This window comes from Haemaphysalis longicornis, unplaced genomic scaffold (genome assembly GCF_048455015.1).
Source record: "Haemaphysalis longicornis isolate Haplotype H1 unplaced genomic scaffold, Haemaphysalis longicornis Haplotype H1 scaffold_8, whole genome shotgun sequence".
Lineage (NCBI taxonomy): Eukaryota > Metazoa > Arthropoda > Arachnida > Ixodida > Ixodidae > Haemaphysalis > Haemaphysalis longicornis.
Genome location: NW_027526445.1, coordinates 72,692,155 through 72,719,228, shown reverse-complemented (window position 1 = coordinate 72,719,228; position 27,074 = coordinate 72,692,155). Strand labels below are relative to the sequence as shown.

General features: G+C 52.8%; 2 protein-coding genes across 3 annotated transcripts in view; both read right to left on the bottom strand.

Annotated features, from left to right (window-relative positions):
• Nucleotides 1–27,074, bottom strand: part of LOC144149660 (maleylacetoacetate isomerase-like) — a 154,050-nt gene that overhangs the window by 56,147 nt on the left and 70,829 nt on the right. The gene's annotated exons all lie outside the window — the stretch shown is intronic.
• Ufd4 (ubiquitin fusion-degradation 4-like) overlaps nt 1,381–27,074 on the bottom strand; it is a 100,053-nt gene continuing 74,359 nt past the window's right edge. Inside the window, exons 22-43 of one of the 2 annotated variants that reach the window (XM_077681317.1) lie at nt 26,413–26,684; nt 25,218–25,391; nt 22,650–22,972; nt 20,969–21,258; nt 19,136–19,494; nt 18,052–18,129; nt 17,111–17,382; nt 16,316–16,538; nt 15,142–15,230; nt 14,913–15,043; nt 14,456–14,501; nt 13,725–13,920; nt 12,742–12,824; nt 12,061–12,188; nt 11,727–11,925; nt 10,667–10,801; nt 10,076–10,572; nt 7,796–8,003; nt 7,321–7,505; nt 6,470–6,642; nt 4,904–5,054; nt 1,381–4,345 (exon numbers count right to left, since the gene is read on the bottom strand). In XM_077681317.1, coding sequence (XP_077537443.1) covers nt 4,063–4,345; nt 4,904–5,054; nt 6,470–6,642; nt 7,321–7,505; nt 7,796–8,003; nt 10,076–10,572; nt 10,667–10,801; nt 11,727–11,925; nt 12,061–12,188; nt 12,742–12,824; nt 13,725–13,920; nt 14,456–14,501; nt 14,913–15,043; nt 15,142–15,230; nt 16,316–16,538; nt 17,111–17,382; nt 18,052–18,129; nt 19,136–19,494; nt 20,969–21,258; nt 22,650–22,972; nt 25,218–25,391; nt 26,413–26,684 — 4,495 coding nt within the window. In that variant the 3' untranslated portion in view covers nt 1,381–4,062. The remainder of the gene's footprint in view (nt 4,346–4,903; nt 5,055–6,469; nt 6,643–7,320; nt 7,506–7,795; nt 8,004–10,075; nt 10,573–10,666; nt 10,802–11,726; nt 11,926–12,060; nt 12,189–12,741; nt 12,825–13,724; nt 13,921–14,455; nt 14,502–14,912; nt 15,044–15,141; nt 15,231–16,315; nt 16,539–17,110; nt 17,383–18,051; nt 18,130–19,135; nt 19,495–20,968; nt 21,259–22,649; nt 22,973–25,217; nt 25,392–26,412; nt 26,685–27,074) is intronic. The other variant, XM_077681318.1, reaches the window with a different exon arrangement.

The following is a 27,074-nucleotide window of genomic DNA, read 5'->3' as shown; positions in this document are numbered from 1 at the left end:
GCCACGGACGCGACGCTGATATCGGTGTCAGAACGCGCCTTATATCTTTAACGCACTCAAACTACGTCGTCAGCGGCGTGCGTTGGCGACTCAGCGGCGTTATAGCGGCTTGATAACTGCGTGGTGTACACGTGATACTACAAACCCGATGGAAGAGATGGAAGAGAAGGCGGCGAGGCGGTGGGCTGCGGGGGCCGAGCGCAAGCGCCGCAAGCGGGCCGACAACCGTGCATTCACACTTTCACATTCTCCCCCTCGGGGAAATGCGGGGGAATTTTGTTTTCAACCATACTTGTACCTGGCCTCTTTTTGTTACTGTAAAAAGTAATTGTTTCGTGAAACATGGGGTATGCTCGACAAACAGGGACACGTAAGATGTCGCTTACGCCAATCTGCCAGTGCCATCTCAGACAACTCCAAAGCGGCAAAATGCTGTGCAGCTAAAACAAGCAGCAAGCGCCCAGTACCAAGAGGAGTGTGCACCGGTACTTAAGTAACCTCCACTGTTTGCCCCACCATTCTCACTGCTGGAAAAAGAATGTGTCCTTAATTTAAGCGCCAATAGCTCTTTTAGCATGCTGATAAGCTCTGCCTAATTTGAGTTTGCTTTTGCCGGCCTCAGTCATTCGCCGAGCTGGCACATACGACATCGTAGGTTCTGTTGAGGGAAATGAGCCAGTGGGACGCTTCGCACAGCCATTCCCTTTTTTCGCAATTATGCGGCTTATTTGAGCGGAGTTTACGTTAAGAGTGGGGTCGGTACGATTCTAACGAGGCAATTTTTCGAATTAACCAAACTTGTGTTCGAATGACCCAAACATCGAGACACCGGTCCCCCCCACACACACACACAAAATAAAGTGACACAGGAAAGACGCACCAGCTCAGCTTTTTTTTCCTCCAACAAACGCGTGGGAATAGTCCTTTATTTTTGCCCACAGCAATAGCAGCAAGTAGTAGCAGTACATCACAGTTCAGTTTCTTTCTCTTTTTTTTTTAAACTTTTCAAACTGGCAGCATTGCGAGCAGCAGCACTAGCGCCGGCCAGGTCCACTATTATAAATTAAAGAATTGTACACGCTACGGACACCGCGGCACCAACACCGGCCTCTGCTCTTGTCTCGCCAAAGCTCTCGCATTAACACCACACGCAAGCACTCGAAAAAGGGAAATCAAACGCAAAACAGGGAAACCAAAAACGCTGCTAGAACAGGGAGGCCCCACAGGAGAGAAGAAGAAAACTGACTCAAACCCAGGCAGAAGGCGCTTTGAGACCACAGTCGCTGCTGGGCACGTCACTTCGCAGCGCGCAGCGAAGTAAAGGTACACGCAAGTTCTCCGTTAATGTGTATGTATGTATGTATATATATATATGTATAGATATCGTATAGATATTTATATGCTCTCGCGATATACCTATGTATAGAGTAGTAAGCTGTCGGGCGTTATAGACTTCGGTATGTACACAAAGCTACTTCAACTACGACAGACGACGGCGCTTTTTTTGTCCTTTTCTCTTTTTTTGCGCATTTTTTTACTTTTCCTTTCTCGCTCGGCCCACACCGAGGGTGAGAAACTCGACAGACCAACAAATGGGGTGAAATACAAAGAATCAACTTTCGAAAAATGCATCTTCCGTTCAGAAAAGGCAAAGCGCTTTTTGTAACTGCAAGGAAACCTTGCAGTGGACTTCCTTCCCCTCCTAGGCACTTGGCAACAGTAACTGCGCGATGGAAGCAAGATCGCACAGTAAAAAAAAAACAGGAGGTGGAATTGCGGTTGGGTTAGTCAACTGCATTCTGCTATCATTTCGTGCAACGGGGGGGGGGGGGGGGGGGGGGGGGGGGCTGTTAAAAAAATAACCATGCAGACATTACCTGCGAGACATCAAAGTCAACCAGAGAGGCCCCGGCAAAAAGGGTTATCTTCAAACATTACAAATCAACGCCTGACAATGAAAAAGAAGAAAAAAAACTTATTTAGACAGAAACTTCAGCTCAGTAAAGAGAACTGCTAAACCTTTTTGTGCCAACTGGTTGAAGAATTTCACATGTTCAAAAAGGAAAGCTACACGCACACACCGGGCGTACGCCAGAAAACCCAAACGGGAAGAAAACACAAAAACGAGAAAGTGCACTACATATAAGGCGTAGTTTTTTTTTTTTGTTTCTTTTTCGAGGCAAAGAAGGACGAAATCGAAAAACACACCGTCCGCCAAGTAACACATAACCGGCACGTGCCGTACGTCGAATCTTAGAGGTACAAAAAATATCGACACATCGACCGCGATGCGCGGGAAAGAATGAAACATTTTGGCGCATATCTCTTCTGTCGTAACACAGACGCTACGAGGAATGAAGTTGAACGCCGCGTTTGCAAGTGCGCCCCGGCCGCAAGCGCGCACACGTGGGACATTTCCGGCAAGAGTTCGTTTGTCTGGGACGCAGAAAAATGACGCCAGCGTTCGTGGTGAGCTGTCTGACGGACAAGCACTGCAGGACTGCACTGGGTCGTATCGTTAAATACCAGCCAGTCGTTCGGTGGCAATTTAAAAATTTTAGAAATCCAACTACATCAGCTAGTACAAGGAGATGGGGAAAAAAATTCCATTTGAAATGCACTCGGGTTCACAAAAGCGGGAAGCTGTACTACGCGGTTCCACCGGGTGGAGGGGGGCAACCCTTGCACCAAGGTCTTGAACTTCTCATCAGTGCCACACACTTTTAGGTCCCCCACACTTCCTTCTGTGTCATTAGCATTGAGTACAAACTCGCACCTTGCACCTGAATGCGCCAAACATTGCGCAGTGACCCCTTCCGTTGTTCAGAGGAACGCGCTACACTGCTTGGAGTACAATATCAGGACGTTTGCAGAGTTGATGGCGGCCAAACGCGTATTTTTCCCGACAAGTCGGTCACATTGCACAGAATTTTCTCAGACGGTGGCAAGCCTGGTGACCAAAGAGACTCGACAAATGAGATTTAAGCTGGACGACCGAAAAAGGAGTGTCACGAAAAGAAGACACGTAAATGGTAAAAATTGAACAGGCTGCATACGTCCCAGGTTTCACCACAAAACAGTTGCTACTTGTGCCTAGTAATGGCCGCTAATCCTTTCCCAGGGGGAAAATAAGCAAGTGCTGTGAGCCAAAGTCTACCGGAATGCCTACACGCTCAACAAACCAGCCCTGCTCGCTAGCTACAGTGCACAGTGCAGTTCAAGTGTGAGCAACGATTTGCACTGACAGCACTGCCTAGAGTGGAATCCCTGAAGCTGCAAGATAAGAAGCAAGCTCTCTGGCACACAGCAAAAGGCTACGAGTCGCGGCTAGTGGCGGCTGAGATGGCCACGGGTGAGAGCTCACAGACAACTACTGGCTTCAAACCAAGCCGTGTTAAGCCTGTGCTACGGCTGCTTACAGCTGCTCAGAGTGCAAGCTCAACGTTTTGGTGCGAGACAGCCTCCACACTTGCTTCCCAATCCTAGCTAATGTGACGACAACGCCACAAGGCTTGCAGGCTGTTTCCACTACAAAGCAGGCCATCTGTAGGCAACCACCTCTGCTGTTATCTCGGCACTTAAAAATCTTCCTGTTTTCCTTGCAAAAGACCCAGATAGCATTGGGTTTGCACGGTCCCTTCCACTGCACTTTGGTTCCAACGTCCCAGCATGCTGTGCGAGCGTTTGCACTCGGCTTGCACCCGATGGACCCGTTCTGCCTTCGCACCCGCAAGAAACAAACGGCACACCTTTTCATCTGCACTCCTTCGCCACCGACACACCGTCGGAGAGATAACACCGCTTTGCTTGTCACCAGAGAAGGCAGGAATAAAGTCAGCGTCACACTTCAAAAACCGGTCCCACTTACCCTCCCCCGTCCTTCAAACACAACCGGGAATTCCAGGAAGAAAGGGTGTGACACACGCACGCGCACACTCACACACAACACCTCTTTCATGCAGCACTCGCTTCCAGTCTGAAGAGGCCGAAAGAGAATCGGCGTTCCTCGGTCGAGGTGGTAGCCCGCAAGGAGCGCCTCTGTGCCCCCCGCTGTTCATTCACTCAGTTGAGGTGGAAGCCCTTCTCGCGAGTGGCCGCCAGCAGGCGCTCCCGCAGGAGTGCCTCGGAGGAGTAGTCGGGCAGCTTGAGGTAGTGGGCACACGTGTTCACCGAGGGGAAGGAGCCGTCCGAGGCGTCCACCTTGCGCACGACCGTCAGCCGGGGATGCAGGTTGGCCAGGCCCCCGGGTGGTAGGGAAGAGCAACCCGTGGTGAACTGCAAGAAGGCCTTGCGCTCCGCTCCCGACATGGCCACCAGCACATTCACGAAACGCTGGAAGCCCGGGCTGTGGAAATACAAGAACAAGAGACGCTTTATACTCCCGAGAGTTATGTTTTACCTCGATGGTAGCATCTATAAACAGCAACACATCTCCCGCATAAGCATTCCTTCGCAGGCACACCCATACACAGACGATGTTCAACCTTCGACTACGCACATTGAACCTTCTCTAACACCTACGGTTTAGCTCGTTCAACATGCTCTTCACAAATCCTTCATGTCTCTACCAGTTACCACCAGGACTTGTAGTATTGCTACATCCGCTTCTTCACATGCAACCTTGCTAAGCAGAAGGGTTGACCCAACTTGGAACCAAAAATTTTAAACTAGAATGGTCCACTTTCCAGCTAAAAATAATTTCTCACCATTCTAAGCAGCCCGCATCACCTTATGCTTACATTTCGAGTCAACACAGAAACGTCCGAGATGGAAGAGTTAACCAGCCAACGAACTACTAATCTAGCTGAAAATGTTCAGTTACAAAAAAAGTTGGGAGACTGCTGAAGTAATGAGTGTCCAGTTTCCGAAGTGTGGGGGCAAATCGGCACAGCCAGCAGCGCACCTGTCGCGGGTGTAGCCCAGCTTGGGCTCAGTGTAGTTGAGCACGTCCTCGCGGCTCCAGACGGGGTTCTGCTCGCCGCACAGCATGAGGCGCACTTCCTCCGGGTTGAACGCCCCCAGCTTCTCCATGGGGAACACCTTGCAGAAGCCCGCTGCACGAGGGGGAGAGGAGAACACAGCCGACTTGAGTGGGACGCACTCTCTTACCCACCCCCACCGAGAGGAGCCCGGATGACCACGTCGGCCAGTGCACACGTCTCAACAAAGCGTCTGTGTGCAACTTCCCGCTATTCTTCTCAAGCATGACAATTTTGGGCGTTTCACGTGCCGGAAGCAACACACCTCGGATACGAAAATCTGCCAAGTAGAAGGGTTGTGGATTAATTAGAACAGCTGGTGATCCACAACATGTTCCAAGCCTCCATCAGAAAAGTAGTCATGGGCCTGGTGTCAAACTTCCACCCTTGTGCTGAATGCCACAACACCTTAGACACTTGGCCTAGTGAATAACATTTGCACATACCGTATTTACTCGCGTAATTCTCACACTCGCGTAATCCTCGCACCCCTAATGTGAGCCACCGAAACTTGAATTTTTTGGTACCTCGCATAATCCTCGCACCACCAACTTTGCAGCGGCGAAAGTTGCCTGCTCGCGAAACCCGCATGGTGCACGCGCTCTCCAACGCACGCCCTCCCCGCCGCCTCTCCGTTCGGCGGAGAGCGCTGTGTATCCAAGGCCATCCAGGTTCCCTAACAATAGTATTAACTCTATGGCCCTAACAACCTGTATGGCTACTCCCTAACAGGCGCCCTAACACGCTCCTCACACTGTCTTTGAGCCGGTTTCGCGCGTGTTTCGCGTGCGCGCAACTAGACGGTGTTCGCGCAGCCCGCCTGTCGTGTCGTCGTCGTGGTCCCGCCGTTGAGCGGCAGCAGTCAGTGAGTCACTCGCGTCAGTGGTGGATAGCTCGCTGCCGTTTTGAGAACTTTTTGATCTAATTATTTTGTGTTCGGTGCCGCTTCGCCATGGGGAGGAACGCCAGCTACACCGCCGCTATCAAATTGAAAGCGAAAGAGTACGCGATCGAACACGGCAACCGTGCCGCAGGCAGGCACTTCGGCGTCACCGACTTCAACGTGCGTTACTGGAGTAGGGCACGCACATACGACGACGAGATAGGGCGCGCGCCAGAAAGCAAAGGCGGCAATTTCATGATCGCTGATCGACGGGAGGTTGTTTACGTTGTAAATAATGAAATAAAAAGAAATAGCTGCTGTTGGCAACACTGAGCTTACCTATACAAAAAATGACCGCTACATTTAGCGGGATTGGCATAAGGCAAATTGGCAACACTGTGCACCGGATATTTTTTTTTTCCCGCATAATTCTCGCACCCCTAACTTTGCATTGATTTTTCCGAAAAAAAAGTGCGAGGATTATGCGAGTAAATACGGTAAAGTCTAGTGCTATCATGGACAGTTTCTTTTTTCAAATGTTACAGAAGCTATTGAACTAGGGCGAACAAATGACCGAAGCAGCAGAGAGAGGGTGCTGATCACTCACCGCGGAAGGCCTCCATCTGTCGGCGGATGCCCGTGTGGAGGCAGAAGTCGGCAAAGAGCTCGGTGTACTCCTCAATGTTGTCCAGTGTCACCTCTTCCTGCTCCCCGCCGGGCTTCAGCTCCACCGCGTCAAAGCCGTACACCTTGGACGATGGGCAGAACTGGAACGTCAGCCTGCGTTTCGATGGGGGGAAGGAGGGGGAGCCGATGAACAGGGCGGCACTTGCTCGCACATTCTTCTATGTGTTCTGCTAGAGCAAACAAAGAGTGCTCAAACTGCAGACGAGTTGGGCTGGTGAGGGAGGTGCACTCAAGATCACCTGCAAATACGGATACCCTAAAGGCAAGCATTGTCATCAAAAGGTCGCACCGTGTCAGAAGCTTTCACACAAAGCCCTTTCTCTCTCCCTCCCTCTCTCTTTTTCGTTTTTCCAGAACTATAACGTCACAGAGGGAAAAAAAAAACAATTCTAGACTGTCACAGTAAAGGGTTTGAAGACAGCAGGTGTTCATGGAGCGGTGCTCAACCCTGTGCAGCAGCAGCCGCAGTGCTACTTTCTTAGCCCCCACGACAGCAGAACCGAAAGCTCGTACAGTTGGCACTGGTTCGTGTTGTGACAAAGCAAAGACAACAGGACAAACCCCATTGCTGCCACCCCATCCCGCAACTTCTTGTTCCATTGCATCGTGCATCGTGAATGTTCCCCGGCAAAAAGGCCTCTGTGGCCAGACAGTCTTTCCAACATGCTGGCACTCTCTTCCCCCCTCACATCCAGGAGCCACCCCCCCAACCACACGGTGTGTTGCACGTCCCCCATCCACCCCCCCCCAGCGGCAAACAGGGGCACCCACCCGAGGTCCTCGATGCGGGCGGGCGGCAGCGGGGCGGTGCCCCCGTGGTGCGGGGTGGGGAAGGCCAGGTTGTGCAGCTGGCGCAGCTTGTCCTCCTGGCTCAGCGAGTTGTCCCCCAGGATGTGCTGCTTCTGCGCCGACAGCTCCCGCAGCTGCTGCAGGAAGCGCGCCTGGTGCGGGTTCACCTGCATAGCAGCGGCAGTGGGGCAGTGGGAGTCACGACGGGGGAGTTGAGGGTGACACAAGGGCACACTGGAGGGGTAAGCCTGCTCTGGCCTCCTCACACTCTCCGGCACACCCAATCTCGGTGATTCTGGTCACCCGGGCATGAGAAAGAAGATGGCCCCACAGAACTAGTGGGACGGAAAATGCGCTAGGCATCTGCAGGAAGCAGGCGCCTTGCTTCCTGACTAGGAAGCAGAGGTTCCCCAGGGGCGGAGAAAAAGAGCGCCACCAGTGAGGAGAGGACACCCACCTCCATGAAGTCCTCGTGGGTGAGGATGCCGCTGAACCAGGCGGGCTGCTCCCTCGGGCTGCCCTGCTGCTGCTGCTGCTGCTGCTGCTGCTGGGACGAGGGCTGCTGCCTCCGGGTGGCCGCAGACAGGGACTCCTCTTCCGCCAGGCCTCCCACACTCAGCTCGTCCCGGGTCATCAGAGAGTTCATCTGGTTGATCGACTGCTCCCTGTGCAGTGGGAAGGGGAGAAGAGGAGAGGCAATTCACCTCAGGCATGACCAGAGACGGGAGCTTTAGGCAAAACGCCAATTTTTCCCTGGAGCCTGTATCAAGCCTACTTCACATACAAGCATCAACTAAGTGAACAGAAGCATTGTAAGAAATCATTTGTTGTGCCGCTAAGTGCCCACTTCGAGTTTCGTGCCAACACGGTCAAACCCCACCCCAACAAAACCCCACAAGTACAAAATTCCCGTGGCAATGAAGTATTTTCAGATCCCCAGTGAAGGTCCACAGACACCCATGTATTTCATATCTCGTGGCAACAAAATGTTTTTAGAAATCCATCCTGCATTAACAAGATTCGCTGCAAGTTTGGTCAGCATTTTACCTACCCACTTCAGGCTAACAGCGTCCACAAAGTGCTCGGATGCATTTCTTTCCTTTTTCAGGCTCTCGGCCGTGGAGGTGGCCTTGCAGCGACACCACCAGGGGGCAACACATGGCGACTCACGCTAGGGTGCCTCGATGCCAGCGCCGCCGTGCAGGGTGGAGACACCCTTTGAGCGGTCCCGTGCCGCCGCTATTGGGTCAAAGTGCTCAATGCTCTGTTCTCTCCATTTCCCACAAGACCCAGCAACGCAAAACAGATAAGATCATTTAAACTTCCCCACTAAACCGCATTAAAGCGATGATTATATCACAATTTTGACACGACTTGCTGCGGCGGAGAGCGAGTGACCCAAAATGGCAGCATCAATGCATACGTGTCTCCACCCTGTACGGCAGACGCGTGAATCGAGGCAGCAGCTTTTGCTTCAGCTCTGGTAGCCGGCTACCGTTGAACAGCCCCCATGCGTTTGTTGTTTGCGCGGCGATCAGCACGTTCGCTCTCAATAGATGTCTCCGCCAGCTCAAAAGTGGAAGTTTTTATGGCTGCACGATAAGGCAGCCACCATTGCCCAAGTTGGAGGCCCAAGTGGATGAAGGGAGGACAGCCCCAACGAGTTGGGAGCCGCCTGCAGCTCACTCTACCTCTTTGAAAAGCAATGCCCCACTCTGGGTGTCAACAAAGCGGCGCTGACTTTGTGAACAGCACTGCGATGAGGTGCCACTGTCTGTCAAAATTCATCAGCAGAAGAAGCTGTACTTCTCTTGCAAGCTCGGAGATACTTGGTGCCAACTACCGAGGAGGAAAAGAGAAGACTACCCGCCGCATGTTTTGGATGCATTTGGCAAGATTCGGTCGTTCAGGTGCGCACGATGACTAGCAACGAAGCACTGTTTGCAGTATGAGAGCCGAGTTATGAAGTTGCCGCGAGGTACTATGACCGACCCTCAAAAACAAAATTTTGGTTTGTCTCATAATCACAGCTACGAGATTCCCGCAACAGCAATTTTTCTGGCTTCCCCTCTTCGATTTGTTATTGTGGGGTTCAACCGTATTTGCGGCTGAATATTCGGAGGTTTGTGCTAATTTGGAGGTCCATGCCCGACGAACGTTGTGACGGTTCAACACTCGGCAACTGAACCAATGCAGACACAATTAAACGACTGACCTTTCATTCCACTTGCACCAGCCCTCCCTTCCCTGTCTACCCTCATTCCCGATGACGATGTATGGTGTCAACACACAACGCTCTCTCTTGGCACTCGCTGCTTCAACGTCATTGGCCCCACAACACCCTCGCAGGAACCGAGACCGATACAAAGTGGGAATGCCAAGCTATCATAAGCGTTACAGTAGAACCTCGTTCCCAGAGACACTGTTACAAGAGCCACTTGGTTATAAGAGACATTTGAATGAAGGCAGTTTGGTTGGTTTTCCTATGTTCGCTATGTTAGCAACATTGCTTACAAGAGACCTTGGTTGCAAGAGACACGTTTCTTGGGTTCCTTGAGTGTCTCTTGTAACGACGTTTTACTGTAATTTGCACCCACCAAGAGTGAGGCTCAGCTGCGCCTTGTGATGCAAAAGCACAAGTGTGTGCTCGCACCGATTGCCGAGTGTGCGGACGTCGCGATACCTTGTTGTCGGCGCCCATGTGATCATCACTACCACTCATGTTGGCGCAACTCACCGTGCCGTGGCCGTCTGGCGCCCGGAGGACGTGGAGCCTGCCCCACCCACAGTGGCATGCACGGGTGCCAGGACGGCCTGGTTGTGGTGGCCGTGCCCCGCTTGCCCCTGTCCCTGCTGCTGGAGGGGGGCAGAGGCGGAGGCGGTGGCGGCGGCAGAGGTGGGGCCCTGGCAGAGCAGGCGCAGGAAGGGGCGCGAGAGGGGCAGGTCCACCAGGCGGCCGTCCTGCAGGGCCTTGGCCAGGAAGATGCCCAGGAAGTGGAAGGAGGCGCACACCCGCGAGCACGAGGCGCCCCCCTGCGGCAGGGGCGCCGGGAAGAGGCCGTACGTCGTGTGGATGTAGTAGCCGGGGGGACGGTTCGAGCTCTCCGGCCCCACTCCGCCCAGCCCCAGCCCCGTGGACGGGGGCGCGAGCAGGGGCGGGCAGCCCTCGTCGTCGTCCTCCTCCCCCATCACGGCCCTCGTGGGTCGCGGGGAGTCCGACGAGGCCGCCACGGGCTGCAGGGAATGACGACAAGGGGAAGAAGGTCAACAAGTGTCCCCATCAAACCGAAGGCCCCCCCCCACCCTGGCCCGTGCCGACAACACGCACCTTCTTGTCGACAGTGGTGGGGATGTCCTCGCAGAGCCACATGCCCAGGTCTCGCCGCTGCAGCTCTTCAGCCACCAGCGCGTAGAACTCCAGGGTCGGGCCCAGGCCCGTGCCCTCCTCGTTCTGGAACTCCACCTAGTGGCAGAGCAGGGGAAGAATGGAGGGTTAGTTCATCAGTACACGTGCTTCGCATCGTGCACACTTGCAGAACGGCATCAGCACAGTAGCGCCCCCAAGAAAAGGGGCTGCCGCCCCGCCATCACTAACGCCCCTTTCCCAATCAGCAATTGCACTTCAAACTCGCCATGTGACGAATGCATGCCTTTTGTTCGGGCAAAGAAGAGCGGGAACTGAAGGAGTGCCGGCACGCTCAGAGCCACAAATGGGCAGGAGAACAACAGAAAGCCACTGCCACCCCAAGTTTCACCTCATCAAACAGCTGCACATCTCTCCTGGATGAAGAGCAACCTGGCCGCTTGGAACACCCACGTGGGCCAAGAATGATAATATATAAATTCCCCATAGCAAAACCCAGCTAGAGCAAAACCGACCACAACTACAGCTCCACAGCCTTCCATTATTTGAGAATGGAAGGACGCTGAATTTTTAAAAGTGCACGGTGCCAGTGACCTTGCCAGGCAAACAACTAATCCCAACCCCCCTCACGTTGCATGCCCAAGTCATGCAAAATTGGAAGTGCCTGCCTTTCGGGGTGGCACAAAACACGGAAATCTTCGAGGAAAACCAGAAATAATAATTCTTTAGCTTCGACAACGCCACACTGCCAATGGAGCTATAAAAAGGGCCTACACGCTCACTGAACTCAAATGGCTCGTATAAGACTTCTGGCGATTTCGAGTGGCTATGAAACTATGAATGGCAATTACAATGCAGCGATGCTGCCTCTTTTAATTTTTTATTTTTTTTCCCTCCCCTCATGGAGCGGCTGGGAGGATATGTAAAAAAATTGGGATCCTCCCGGGCGAATCGGGACAACTGGCAGGTGCGCTTTAGGAAACGACCGCCCCGAAACGAAGCCCTCCCTTTACGGAGCAGTCACCTCGAGGACGGTCTTGCGGGGGGCGTGCAGCCGCATGACCTGCAGGGCCCAGTCGAGCAGGCGGTCCCCGCGGGGCACCTTCACCCGCTCGTGCTTCAGACGGCCCACCCGGAACTCGTGGGGGTCCTCCCGGCGGGGGGAGGGGCCCCGGTGGCGCTCCGCACTCGCGTCCCGCTGGTTCTGCAGCCACACGATGGACCTGCACGGCCGGTCGGGAGAGGGAAGGGGGGGAGACTCAGTTTCTCGTAATCACTCACGTGGAATCCAAGCACACTCGGCATCCCCAGCCCGAGCCCCCTGCAAGCAACAAGGAGGCCAGTCAGTGGCGACCGACCTGGAGGCCCCGAAGGCCGTGCAGGAGAAGTACAGCTGCCGCGTCTCGAAGGGGAACAGCATGGGGCAGGTGTAGGTCAGGTGCTCGCACCAGTCGGGCTGCGAGCCAGACGACAGCACCAGGGGGTCCTGCACACAGAGGGGAAAGGGTGGGGGGTGATTGAGGTGTCTCTCTCTCTCTCCCTCCCTCTCGCACAAGGAAGTCACACAACTCGTCGTTTCTCCTTCTCCATGCTGCCACACAGTGCAGTGTGGGAAAGGTGACTACAGGGCAGAAAGGCTTTGCAGCAGCTTGGAGTTGAAGAATTTGCACAGCGCTGGGCAAGCTATGTGCTGGGTGCAAACAGGCGAGGCGGCACAGCCTTCCACAACACTAACTGCTCTCGGCCTGAACTGAGGTCCCACAAAGCCACTGTGGATACCACAACGATTTCCCCCCTCCACAATGTGGCTTCTATTCCCAACAACAAGACCACCCTGACCATGCCTTGCCAGCTGAGAGAAGTATGCACCTTCAACAAGAAGCTACTGCACTGCACACCCCCAACTCCTTTTATTCCCCTGCACTGTGTTGTTACACAGCATCCAATATGCGAAAAAGAAAGAAAGCGAGGATGGGGGAAAACAAATAAAGCGAGAGAGTAAGGAAGGAAGCGAGCAAGTAAGAAGCGGGGCCCCCTACCTGAATCTGCTGCACCAGCTTGTTGGTGATCTTCTTGCTGAGGAAGTCCTCCATCGTCACCGTGTTCAGGATGTCCTCGATGCCTGCACAAGGAGCAGAATGACGGGAGAGGTGCGCCACTCAACACCCACCCCCAGCGCACTACAGAACTTCACCAACTGTTGTAACAAACACACATGCATAGTCGCAGCGAGTCTGCAAGTCAGCCTGAAAGTTCAAGCAGAGCTCACTGTTGCCCAGCTACATTCCAGGCCACGCATGAGGCTTCAGAATTGCAATGTAACTATGGCTGGAGTCGTACAACTGATTTCAAGCCACAGCCTTATCTGAGGCAACCAGTGCCTTTAAGCCTGCGAAAGTGTTATATTATCTTTCATGCCACTCCCACCTTTACCACTGCTATTAATCTTCACTTCAAGCAATGAGCTTCAATAAAGAGAGATGGATTTCCAGCAAAAAACCACCAAGGTTTCTGCTAGACTGCCATAAAGAAAAGGCGCAAAAGATGACACTACTGCACTACAAGCAGCTAGAACTCTGCTCCCCACTCTCCTGCTGTGTGCAAATGGACAAATTACTGCACCTTACAAGTAGTGTGGCTTGCCACTCAAAAGAAGGAGACCACGAAAAAGACACAAAGTGCAAAAAAACGCCCATCACTCAATATCAACAATTAAACCCATCAACATACAGCGACTGCCTCAGACAAGGCGTACTCCCAAAACCACCAAACAGGACAGGTGCCCCAAGTAGCACATCTACTAGCTAAGATCAACCATATTCCACCACAATAACAAGAAAGGAAGGAGACATTCTGTACGCTGGCGGTAATGCTGCTACTTCCCACTTGCATGCAAAAAGTACCACACTGCCCTCACACCTCTTTACTGCCACCCAGCTACCAAAACTCAGAGAAGGTGTGGGAGGGGACAGCAAGAGATAGGTATTTGCACAGCAAGGGGCGCCCCGCTCCCTCCCCTCACCGATGGATCCGTTGCTGGCACGGCTGCGGTGGGTGCTGAGGAGCCGGAGCAGCTGGAGCACGTCGTCCACGGAGCAGCCGCCCTCCTCCAGCGCAGAGCCCTGGCAGTAGGCCGACAGGCTGCTGCCGCCGCCCTCCCGGGTACCACTCTTGCCGCTCGAGGCCGGCCGCGCAACGGGCGCGGGCCGCGGAAGCTCCTGCAGGCAGGCGTAGCCATAAAGCAAGCAAACGTGAATGCACAATCTCTCCTATGTGCCTGCCCAGAGCAGTTCCTGGTCAGTCCAGAACTGCACTCGCCATTGAAATTCTAGGGGCACATAAAACACACAGCCGCTGCTCTGGGATCGTTCTGAAAAGCCGAAAATAAAAAGAGGCACCCATGGTACATATTTATGTAGGTCAGAGATGTAGGATTTTCAAGGCAAACTTTGGAGCTGCGAGACTGTTTGCCTTTAGGAGCATTCTCAACGCTCTGCCAATAGCACGTGATAAAGAGCTGCCCTTCTCAGATAAGCAGCGGCACATCACTAGGACCACCGAGGAATCCACCTACCCATATAACACGCAGCACTCTGCCAACAGTCACCCACCAACACACTGGAAGCCTGTTCCACAAACACACTTGCCCGAACTTGCAGTTTACGCTGGCACTGCAGCCGAACATATCCCATCAACTCGTGTGACAGCAGCGACAGCTGCACTAAGCCCTCTAAAGGAAAACACGGCTCTCACCTCTTTAGGGGATGATGAGTCCTCTTTGGCCGCCTTGTAGACAATTCTGCGTGAAAAAAAAAAAAAAAGCAGCCTTTCAAAAGGAATGTCCCCAGAAGCAGTCAGTCAGCCACTTTTTTTATCCAGGCCAACTAGCACGACAGCTCAGAGATCCGCCCCCTGCTTTTTGAAGCCTCCCACTGACAAACTTCCAGGCATCACAATCGGCGAAATTTGTAAAGTCAGCTGTGAACTTCTTTTGATTTGAAGCACCTACAGAACAACGCTCCCCTCATGGTATCCACATTCCACAGTTCTGCGAAACTCCCGGAGCCAATCCGTTGTCCCTTTAACCCCACAGGGACGGCCCCCTCCCGCTAAACAGTAATTCACTTTCTGTCTAGAGAGTAAAAAAACGCCACAGCGACCCTCTACCCCATGTCCTAGCAGAAGACACAAAAAGGGGGACACTACTCACATGTACATGGGTTCCCAGATGCGTCGGATCTTGTCCTGCTTGGAGCCCATCTCGGAGCTCTGGATCAGGTGCTGCACTGCCCGGAATATGGTCCACTCAGGGTCTGCCAGGTCGACCTCCAGGTCAGGAACCTGCACGGGGCGCGGTACGGTACTGGTCACGCATCGGAACACAGAGGGCTGGACAAAAAGGGCACCATTCGGATCTGAACTACTCATCCAACACTCACCCCTGGCAGGTTGGGTCCCTTGAGGGTGAGCTGCAAGCGTGGCTGAAGCGTCGATTCCCGGACTTCCTCCGCATTCGTCTCGTCCGTGCCTGAGGAGGTGGGGGGAGGATGGGGGAGGAAGGCACGGTATTAGACAAAGCCTCGCTGCCACAGGAGAGTATTACACGTCCCCTGTGCTCCAAGGTTGCACTGCTGGCCCAACAACATTCCTTTACAGACACACGGCACACTTTGCCCCACAGGGTGGAACAACACAACGCTTATTCCGGTTCAAAGCTAAAGAAAGTGTGCAACACTCCTTACTTGGGACATGAGATGACAAGAAAAACGATTATTCAACTGCAGACACAGGCAGAACTCAACCACAATGCATACAGAGAGCTCATCGTGAACTTGGAAAGAGACACCACAGGCAACCAAACGTTACATGTGTTAGCAGTAGTGCAAACAATGGAGTGATCGTAGGCGGTACGAATAGTGTGAACTTTGTAAAAGACTAAGCAGCAGCACATCACCCCTTGTGGGGTGATGTGCTGCTGCTAAACTGCTGCTAAACTAAACTGTGCTGCTGCAACCTTTGGCTAAAAACTACTCACTCCTCGTCCCAGCATCCAAAAAAGTGACAAAATTTGCTTCCTCAATGAAACCCGGACATACTCCGGGAGGTTTCGCACCCCACCTACATTTGCTGCACAGACGCATAGACAAGAGGGGTCACACACACCAGGTTCAGAGAATCAAACAACGTTAGGCCTAAGTCAGGCAAATGCCACCGGCACCTGTCAGTCATGCCGCCCACCATTCCAACCGATCACGGGAAGGTTCTACAATGCCAAGACAAGTCCAAATAAGTCCACAGCCAACGAGAACGGAGGGAGAAGAGAAGGGAAGTAAGAGAGGGAGAGTCCAGGTCCCATTCACACCCGCCGCTGCCGTTCCATTCCAGCGGGCGTCGCAAGCCTCTGCCGCACTCGCAACCTACCCCGCGGCGAGTCTCTCCCCTGCTGTTGCTGCTGCAGCCGCTGATGATGATGATGGAGGTGGGGAAGCTTGCGGCCGCCCGACGACAGCAGGGCAGAGGCCGCTCCGCCGCCGCAGTTGCGCGCTTTGCGGCGAGACTGAACGGGCGACACGGGGGACAAGATTGAGGAGGAGGAGGCGGGAGGGGACCGACCTGGGGGCGGGATCTCGAGGTCCGAGGTCTGGTTGACGTTGGTGCGGCCCGGCCGGGGGTCGAATGCCGGGATCAGCGCCGAGAACTGCCGCTTCAGCACAAACTCGTCGTCCCAGCTCCGCCGCTTGCCGCTGCGCAGCTCCATGCCATCTTCCTCCTGGACCAGGAGGAGCGGAGCGCGCAGTGAGCCCCTTACTGCAGCCGCAAGTCTAGGACACCCCAGCTGGGCACAAGGAACCACAGGGAAAACTCAGCGCCCTTCTGCCCATCTGTGAAGGAGCACGACCACTGAAACGGGGCACAGTCCAAGGAGTGCGCAAAACAAGACATTTGTTTGAAATTGGTGACTGAGCATACTTCTTAGCCAATATGCTGGATGGACCAGGGAAGGACTCGAGTTTTATTCTAGTTGCTTGTTTCCCTCTCATAGACACCTTTGTAATGACACCAGGCGAGAATTGTGTAACGTTTACAACTTCACTAATTCGAACAGGTGGATGGAACTCGGTGTGATGACAGAGTGGTCCTAGCAGCCAATTTCAGTACCATTTTTTTTAAACACACCTCATTAGAATTGAGAGCTGCAGGGCATTCAGCAGAAAGTTGGCTTTGCCGCAAGATTCGGCTTTGTAAACACACCTTTTTCGTAGCCACCATGTTGACGCAAGCCGCTTTCATCAGAACAGAGAGACCATAACGGCTACGCTACAAAATTGCGCCGTCTGGCTCAAGTTTCTACGAGGAACTCCCAACACTCGACACTGAGCGGCCTAGCCAGAAGGAGGCAGCACCCACCACGACGTCCTCGTAGTCGTCGTCGTCCTCGTTGTCGTCGTCATCCTCATTGTCGTCGTCGTCGGGCAGGTCGTCGTCGTCCTCCAGGTCGGCCATGAGCGTGGTAGCGCGGCAGGTCTCCAGGAAGTCCTGCTCGCTCTCGCTCGACATGGACGTCAGGCTCACCGTCAGCCCACCGCCCCCGCCGCCGCCCACCGTGCCGCCCCCACCCGCCGTGGTCGTCGTGGTGCTTGTCAGGCTCGGGTAGCTCTGTGCCGTGCTCAGGAAGCCCCCTGAGGTGTAGAAGCACGTGCAGTGCACAGAGGAATGTGTCACAATTCAGCACTCAGCAACTCAACATCCCGACGATGACGACGATGGTTGTGTCGTCACACACCGCCCTCTCTCGAAGCTCAGTGGCACCACCCTCACAAATGAAGACTGCTCATTTCATTGCATCATTCCCCCCCATCTAGTCGGTCCCTGCCACCAAACACACCAGTGACCAGTCACCAGTCATCTCCACAATTCTACCTCACCATCGACAGGCAGCGTGGCCCTAGCTGTGATAATTTCAGAAACCTTTGAGTTGATAATGTGGCAACCTTTGTTGGCACATTCACTATGACATCAGAGAGACAAGCTTAGCCCCCCAAGTTTAGCAATATCTGTAAATTCATGCCTAAATGGGCTTCAAATCTCTGTTGCCATTCAATGTAATACCGGAGAAAACCAAGTTAGTGGCCTAGTTTCAAGAAGATACCAAGGTGGAGTCAGTTATACAGTGAGATCCCTGAAATATCTGCAGGTAAGCCCGCTTCCCTGCTTCCAACATGTGCCACAGCTAGAGTTTTCTAGCTTACGGGACAGAACCTTCTAGGGACAAAGTTGGGGACGAAATCGGGGAATTTTCCCGCAAAAAGGTACGGCTCGTCCCCAAGAACAAAGGGGCCACTACTCACCAGCCACAGGGTGGTTGCCTAGCTGGGAGGAGGCTTCGTTGCCCACGGCAATGTCCCCCAGCAGGTCAGCAAGCACCTCTGTCGGGACGGAGGAACAACCACGCTGACACACAACCCATAACAACCACACTGACACACAACCCATAACCCCGAACAGTGCAGACTCGGAGTGCAACACAGAAGCTCTTTGCCTTGGCTACAGCACGAAATGTGCAGACACAGACTTTAAAATTTGTTTACTTGTCTAAACAACGACAAGTCCACACCTCCGGCATTCCCCTGCCGGGGCATAAAGCAATTTAGAAAGAACTACTATAGCACTGATCTCAGGTCTCAACCAATCACTTCTTTTTCAAGTGTTTGTTTAGAGTTTGTGGCAGCACTTTGCAGTCATGGCCAGCTGAAAATAAATTGCCATTGTAAGCCCATCCCCTAGGACAAAAAAGAAAAAAAATCCTAGAGGGCCTTCCCTCTATAAGTATGCATAGAAGTTCAAGAGAAAAAAATAAAAAGGAGGAGGAAGAACAAGGAAGACGTCAGAAATTAAAAAGCTAAGAAAGAAGAGGAAAGAAAGAAGAAAAGAAAGGGGGGAAGACAGCAAAAGGGAAAAAAGTCACGAGAAAGAATAGGGAAAAGGGAAAAAAAGGAGGAGAATAAAAACGAGGAGGAAGAGAAAGAATACAAGAAAAAGAAAGAACACAATCACCATCAGGGACACAAAGCCAAATGGAGAGGGAGGGCAGTACGTAGAGGTTGCGAAGCGAGATAAAGGAGCATGTTGGTCCAATGTGGCTCAGCTGACAAAGAGGAAGAACAGGGGGAGAAAGAAGAAGGAAATGAATAGGAGGAGGAGGAGGAGGAGACATGCTTTGCTTCCGCCGAGTGGGTCAGTTTCACCTGGCAGTCACGCCAAGCAGGCACAACCAACAGCAGCGCTTCACAAATACCACACTGCACAGTGTCATGTGAAGTGAGGGTGCAGCGTTTGCCACACCTCAACAGTAAAAGTTTCTGTGCAAAAACCAAAACTGAAAGGCCCCAACGTCCCCTCCATCCGACGTGGTCGCAAAGAGAGGGGACCCACCGGGGAAGTTGGACGAGAGGGCGAGGCGCACGAGGGAGCTGACGTTGTTGGAGCCGCGCGAGAAGAGCGACCCGCCCGGCACCCCCTGGCTGCCCGGGGGCCCGCCCGCGTTGGTGTTGCCCGCGTTGCTGCCCGCATGGCTGCTGCCGGCCCGGCGCACGGCCGCAAAGGTCTCCAGCAGGCTGGCCATGGACTCGTTGCTGTGGGCCAGCGCCAGCGACAGGTTGGGCACCGACACCGACATGCTGTTGGACGAGGCCGAGCCCCCGCCGCCCACACCGCCGCCGGCCGAGGCGGCCGCGTTGCGCGACTGGTGCAGGGCACCGCTGCTCTCGCGGTGGCGGCTGCTGCTTTTCAGGCTGCACGAGGGGGGAGGGGAGGAGAGGGAAAGGAGGAGAAAGAGGTCAGGCTTCTCATTTAACGCCACAAAGAGTGCTATGACAAATCTGCGCTCTGAACATGCCGCTCCGTAAGGATGATCCACATTGCATTCTCCACAATTTCCAATATCTATTCGCCTTCCTGGCAACTGTTTGTTGCACAGTTTTCTTTCTATCATTCTCAAGAACAATCTTGAAATTTTTTTTTATTATCTCACAAACTAAATTTAACCTTACATCAAAACTAACTGGATATTCGAAATCAGCTAAAAAAAAACACTGGTTCAAAAGCATAAAAATCTTTCTAAGGCCAGTGTACCCCCTTATACACCACGCACAAAACTTGTCCTGAGCTTGTGCAGCCTTGTGGAGTATCATAGCAATACTGCCTGTATCTGCAACAAATTGTGCTGTACTGCTACCCGCAATCACTGCCGCAAATTGAAGAAAGAAGGAAAGGAAGACAGGCGTGAGTGAAATATTCCTACTTGTGGGCTAGTTAGCCATGGCTACTAAACTTTAGGCACTGCACCTGAACACAAGAAATTCAATACAACGCCAGTAAGGGTGGTCTGGCGTCACATTCAGTCACTGATGTGGGATAGCGAGCCTCACTGGTCGGCCACTTGTCAGGGGACCAAAGTAAGGGCACATCGCTCAAGCACAAAGGCCTGGCACTTTGCGAAGCAGAACTCAACCGTGCCAACCCTTGTGGTGTGCTCCTACCCAAGAACGGACACAAACTGCCTTAGTACGAGACAAGAGTTTCCTGGACGCTTGTCTTCGACCCACCAAACACACTACAACACGCATGCAGGTTGTTGATAAGGGTGGCCTGACAAGTGACACTAGGCCGCTTCTATTACTACTTCTGGCCTATGGAATATTTTTGAGTTGCAATGTGGCACTCTCATATCACATGTACTGACTACCATGGTGTGTCATGTCCAACCAGAGTCCTCAGACCACCCGCTGACTACCAGAGGTTGGTAAACCCAGAACACTACCTCCCTGACTGCAAGCTGTAGCACCCTTCATTCATCAACTATGCATAAATAGCACCGATGATGAAAAGGCTGAAAGTAGGGTGGAAAGGGGTAATCCAGCGACATCCAGAAAGGGAGTGTTCAGACACTGAAACAGCCCGCCTGGTGCCCATTCAAAAGAGGAACACACCCACACCTGTGGCCCATGGACATAGTGGTCCATGGGCCACAGGTGTGCACAGAAAACAAAGCTGACCGACTATGGCTTCCTTTCTGCAAAGAAGTAGTAGTGTGACCTTGCTTGCATGCAAATAAAATCGTGTAAGCTCTGTTCCGTCTTTTTATTTTGCAACCCGATTGTAACAATTATTAGTTGTAACGATGGGATTTCCATGGCCGTTGGATATCGTTATAAGAGGACTCGACTGCAGTGCCCATTCGCAAGAGGAAAAACACCCCGCACACACCTGTGGCCCGTGGACGTGGAGGTGGAGGTGGCGGTGGATGCGGGCGGCTGCTGGCCCTGCCCTCCCCCCGAGGGGGAGTCCTCCGTCTCGGGGTCCTCCATGGTGGGCGACAGGCTGTTCAGGGGCGCCTGCAGCACCCGCGTCTGGCTGCTGCTGCTGGTCGTGGTGGTGGTCGTGGTGGGTGGCACCAGGGGCAGCTCGGGGAGGTCCGGGTCCGAGCCCGTTGTGGCCAGGGCCGCCTCCGCCCGGGCACGGATCAGCATGTTCTCCGCCATGGCTTCCGCAGCCGCCTGCACAGGGGACGCACTCTCCGTGTAAAGGGACAGCCTCCACTATAGAATGGCTGAAATCTGGGCCAGTGGCACGGGGTGAGAACAAGACGGGAGGGGAAACAGTGCTTCCAGAGAACGGCAAGTGCTTGTCATAGGTTGGGCTAGCCGCATGTGTTACGAGAGACGAAACTGCATGGCCGCCACGACCGGCACGTCACTAGACAGCCACAGAATCAGTTGCAGCCACTACTGCTTCATTTATAAGGTGCCGTCGCCCTCTCCCTCGTTGTCGCGGCCACAAAGCTTCGTAGCCTGCATTGGTTTTTATACTGACATCTGTTTCCTGCCTGCACCTGCTGCAATGGGCCATCTCACCTCCTTATCAGTACAGTCAAACCTGACTATATCAAACCCATTTACACTGAATTGTCCTTTTCTGGACACGGCGCATTTACAATAAGAGTATATAGAAAAAACTACGCTTATATCGAACGAAAATACCAGCGACAACCAACATACCGAACGGCAAATGCCACAGAAGTGCCCCCTCAAGTTGGCTTTCCCTTGGGGCAGGACAAATTACACCGGCACACCCCTAAAAGTGGGTTAGCCCGGCCACCCATGGACAACGGGCAGCTTTTTCCCCTTCCTCACTGCACTCTCCCCATCGTAACTGCGCCATTGCAAGCGGCAGCCCCCATTGAAAAAAATGAGCGTGGCCTGCCCGCCATGCTTTTTTGTTGTTGCTGTTGTTCGTTGCGTTTGCGTCGTTTGCACTTTGTGGCCTTTCTCGGAAGTGTAGCTGAGGTGGCTAGTGCTAGTGTCACTAAATAAAGGCGTATTCAGTTATTCTAGGTAGTGCGAAACAGCCAAATTTGCCTTTTGCCGTGAACCTGGCAATTGTAAATAGAGATCAGGCACAAGATTGTGTACTGTACGTACACAACAAGCTCTATGTCGGTAGTCCTTCTGTACTGCAATGTCGTATGGTGGGCTTACACACCCATTTGCTGCTTATAGCGTAATGCAATCTTTGGATGTATTCACAATTGAGGGTCCCCATATAGTCTGTTAACTCTGGGACCTTTGTCTGCATACTGAAGTCAATTGTTGGAAGGCATGCCGTCTGGTCAGGTAGCATAATGAAAAACGTAGAACACAGGTCACTAACTGAACCAAAAGACAAATAAAAATGACATTTCGGGAATGCTACGGCTTCCTTGTTCACTGCCAAAGCATCCTCGAAATATCCTCCAACTTTTCTTATTTGGTCAGTGATCTTCTGTGCTCCATCTTTCATGTTGTATTGGTTTTATGAAATAAAACTTCGACTTTTACTTCCACGCTCGTGTCATCAGAGCGAACAACCAACTATGACTCCATTACAAAGAACAGGGGTGCCCGCTTGCCTTGACGGAGGTCAGGTTCTCGGCCGACGCAGCCGTCTGCTGTTCCATCGGCTGCGCATTCGAGGACGAATCCGGCACCAGGCTGGAAGCCGACGAGCTCTTGCGACTGGTCAGGCAGCAGGCCGCTGCGGCGGGCAGGCTGCCCCTCGCTGCAGCGCTGTCCGTGGTCACCGTCTTGGCCGGCTTGCCCGTGGCAGAGGATGCGCGGGAAGCCGCAGCCGAGTCCGGGTCGTAGCCGGGGGCCAGCCGCAGGTCGTACTTGCCCTCGGCACCCATCCGGTACGAGTTGGAACCGCCGTGGTCCCAGGTCACGTCGATCCAGCCTGCAGCGAGCCAACACAAGGCGGGAAGGAAAGGATGTCAACTCCGATGCAGCAATGACACCAAGCTGCTGAGGAGGAACAAAAGTGTTCTTCTCATTTCGACAGCCCCAGGTGGTGACAGCAATGGTGCTACCTTAGTGAGCCAGGGGTTCAGCAAGTTTCAGCCATTAGTAAAACGTAAAATATCCTGAAATTTATTATTAACCATTTGAAAATACAGCAAAACCTCGTTACAAGAGACACTCAGGGGACCTGAAAATCATCCCTTGTAGCCAAAATTCCTTGCATGCAATGTTGCCAACATGGCAAACATTAGAAGACCAGCCAAACTGTTTTCATTCAGACGTCTCTCATATTCTTGTAACAGTACCTCTTCTAACGAGGTTTTTCTGCACCAAGTATTCAGTCTTTTTGAGCATGCAACAACAGGGTCCAATAAGTATAGTATACATAGAAAAGTATTTGATGTAAAATTTCTTAAAGGTGAACATTGCTGCTTCACTAAGCATTAAAAATGCACAATATTTCATCTTAGTGAGACAACACAACCACATGTACCCTTCCCATGAAGGCCACCAATGTCACGGGCCCTCCTCTTCAGCTAACTCCCTCATGCGAACGGCCCACTGTTAGTTTACAACTAAGGGGACTGATTGTTGGTCACTGAACTAAGGCACTGGGCAGACCATTTTGCCAAGCACCAACTCTCCGGAGTGACCAGAGTGCCAGCAGTCAGCACTTAGGACGTTGCCAGAACGGCTCCATCCTAAAACGACGCAACTGGCACCTTTTCGTCTCCCACGAGTGTAACTCCGGGCGCCCACAGGGGCGTGCTCGGATGACTTAACACGTGGTTTCGCTGCATGGCTAGGTCAACTCACATGCGCCTCCAACCATCCCAAATCTCATGCACTCTTGTAAAGGTCACAATCAGAGTGGCACCCAATAACCCACCTCTCAAACCCAAGAAATTTGGAAGAAAAGTGCGGCCAAGAGAGCACATCACAGAATTAGGTCATGCTGTTGGTTAAAACGGAGGCACCGACTGCACAGTATTAACCTGGAACCCTGCACAACTAACTGGTAGCTTCCCACTGTGCAAGAATGAGCCCAATTTTTTTTTTCGTGCAGGTGTGTGTGATTTAATTTTTGAGCTCCTAGTTATAGGAGTTGGGAGTGTGAAAAAAAAACAAGGGCTGTAGACAAGGACGCTTGAACACGGTGCAGCCTGCCTCCTTACAAAACCAGCCTTCCCGTATGACACAGTGTGGCCCATCACCGAGACCCATCTTTATCCACGCCCATTCAAATGAAGTGTGCTGTGAGAACTGTTATGAAGCAATGCCCACATCCTGGCAAAAAGTACTCGCGACAATTCTGGCCCATGGCTCTGAAAAGTGCTGGTATGCTACCATCTCAAGTCCCGCCAGAGTGCTCAGCACAAGCAACTTATCCAATAGCAAAGACTCAGAAAGTATCACAAATACGCGCACATAATAAGAGGAAGTGTGCCTCATATTATAAGCGGGCCCCCATGACTTTCTATTTTGCAGCGACCGCACATGACCGAGGTACATTGAAAGACCCCCATTACTCATAGTCGCTCCTACCAGACAAGTATCGACCATAGCTGCTACCTCGAGACTAGAAGAATAAATAAGATAAAAAACCACACTAGGTAGTCGTTTTATTGAAAAATAGAAGTGATTTATCTACAGCATTGCCTTATGAAATTCAATTCTGGAATGAGAGCTCAGGGCTGACGCACAGGGACACTGAAACCTTTACTTCTTTTGTGTTGCAAAACTGCCCCGATTCCAACCACGCTAAGAATCAGAGCCTACCGCCACTCCCTGTAAAAGCTACCTCCGCTGCCATTCTGCCATGTACCTCTAATGGCTGTACTGCAGTTTCACCCCGAATTGCCAGTCTGCCGAGGCAAGGGTTGCCACCCTTAGAGTGCACATGTCACATTGGGAACAAGCGTCTCCTGCTTCTCTGCCCCCTCCACATCTCCTCCCATGTTACTCTACATAGAGGGCTTCAGGTAATGAATCACCATATTCATCCCAACTTTCCCCCTGTCGTCAGAATGCAGCAGCCACTGTAGCAGCTCAAATGTCATGCTACAGGCCAGGTAGGGGGCCAGCAATGGCCTCGCCAATGTTTGCCACCCTGGCCTGATTTGACAGAGGGGATAGGGAGCAGCAGCAACAACACCAAGAGCAGACCGCCAACAACGCACCGTTGTGCAACTCCCCAGTGACTGTGCCCTCGCCGGCGGGGTTCCCGTCCTGGTCGCGCCACTTCCAGTCGGGGCCGCGCACCACCCGGGCACCGCCCACCATCAGCTTCAGCATCTGCTTGATCTGGCGCCGCTGGCGCCGCACGTTGGCCTCCGCCTCCTTGGCCGCCTTGCCTGCACATTCCAGGGGTTGGTTGGGCGGTCGGTTGGGGGCAGAGAGGGTTACGACTGCCTCGCACCTTCTCAGCAACTTCCCATCATCATTATTAATCAGTGCCCAAAAGGGAATAACAGACAGCATGGCACTGCACCCTCTAATAACTTGTTTTTGCAAGGAACACAGCTTACGTTCCCAATTTCAGTCACACATGTGGTGTGAAATCATCATCATTATTCTCAGCCTACAACACCACTTTCATTCAAAGAGAGTGCAGGAGAAAAAAAAATTAAAGCAGTTTGGCTCAACGTGAAAACTGTCAAGTGCAGAGCAGTGAGTCACCAGAGGGGCTGTGGCGCCCTCTCTTGGGGAGTTTCAGTATCAGCCCGGCGTAGATACCGAAAGTAGTGAAGAGAGGGCGCCGCAACCCCTGAAAATGCCTATAAAGAGACACTGGATTGAGTTTTCATCATTTTGGGGTAATCAATGCGTCATTTCATGACGCTTTCCATACTATCACCCCCTACACTCTGTGGCACAATGAGATAGACATCGACTTCGTATCACAAGAGACCCAAGTTCGATCCTCATCAGGGGAAGCGGTGATCTTTTCGAAGCCCCTGTTTGGGTGCATGACGCCGCGTGACAACAGTGGCTAGGTACCATGACACCAGATGCTACGATGACAAGCTTGGCCCCCAAAGTGCTCCGAACTTAGAGGAGGGAGATATGCTGACCAGGGCCTTGCCTAGACTAGCACCCAAGTCTCCGCAGAGAGGAAAGCGTGAGGTATTCATGAAGGGCACGTGTGAAGGACAGAAACGTGACCACCACCTGTACTTCCCTCGTTCGCAAGTTACTTGTAAGCAATGTAGCGCTTACAGCTCGCCCAGTACTGAATAAGCAGTTAGTTCCAAATTCACAATTGAATGGCACTTTGCAAGCCACAGGAGGCACCCTCGGGCAACGTAAAGACTGGTCAACTTGAACAGTGACCGAGAGACACCAGCAGAGCAGCGTCCCCGTCCCCTCCCTCACCGAGGTCGTCGCAGATGCCCGTGACGGTGCCGTACAGCTCGAAGCCCGAGAGGGAGAGGTAGTGGGTCTGGCCGGAGGCGTTCTTGCCCGTCTGCTGGAGGCGCACGTGGCGCCAGCCTTGGGTCTCCTGCTCGGCCCCCGTGGGGCCCGGCAGGGCCCAGGAGGCCGTGGAGCCCGGCTCGTTGAGCGAGCAGTCGTCCGTGTGGCTCCACAGGGTGGTCCAGCTCTGGCCGTCCTTGGACACCTGGAACAGCCAGTTGCGCAGGGCCGACCTGGGAAGGGAAAGGCTCGTCACAAAGCAGGAATCAAGTGCTCCCTCCACCACGAGACAAGGTCATGCATGGTTCCAAGAAAGCATTCGCAAGAACCACCACACAGCCCACCATTTTCATCACGTCACCAGTGACAAAAAATTCTGGGAATGTGACGAGAATGATGACGCCTTGCATGCATGCGTGCATCACGACAGCACCAGCCTTCTATGTCATTAAGGGTCATCACTATGTCATCACTGGTCTTGAGGACGGAAAATTTGCCAAAAAATCAATTTTCTGTATTAGTTTTATTTGCAGTCTACAGGTTCTAAAGAATGTACCTGCAAAATATCATAGCTGTATCATAAGTATTCACAAAGCTGTCGCCCTTTGAAGTCGCCTAAATGA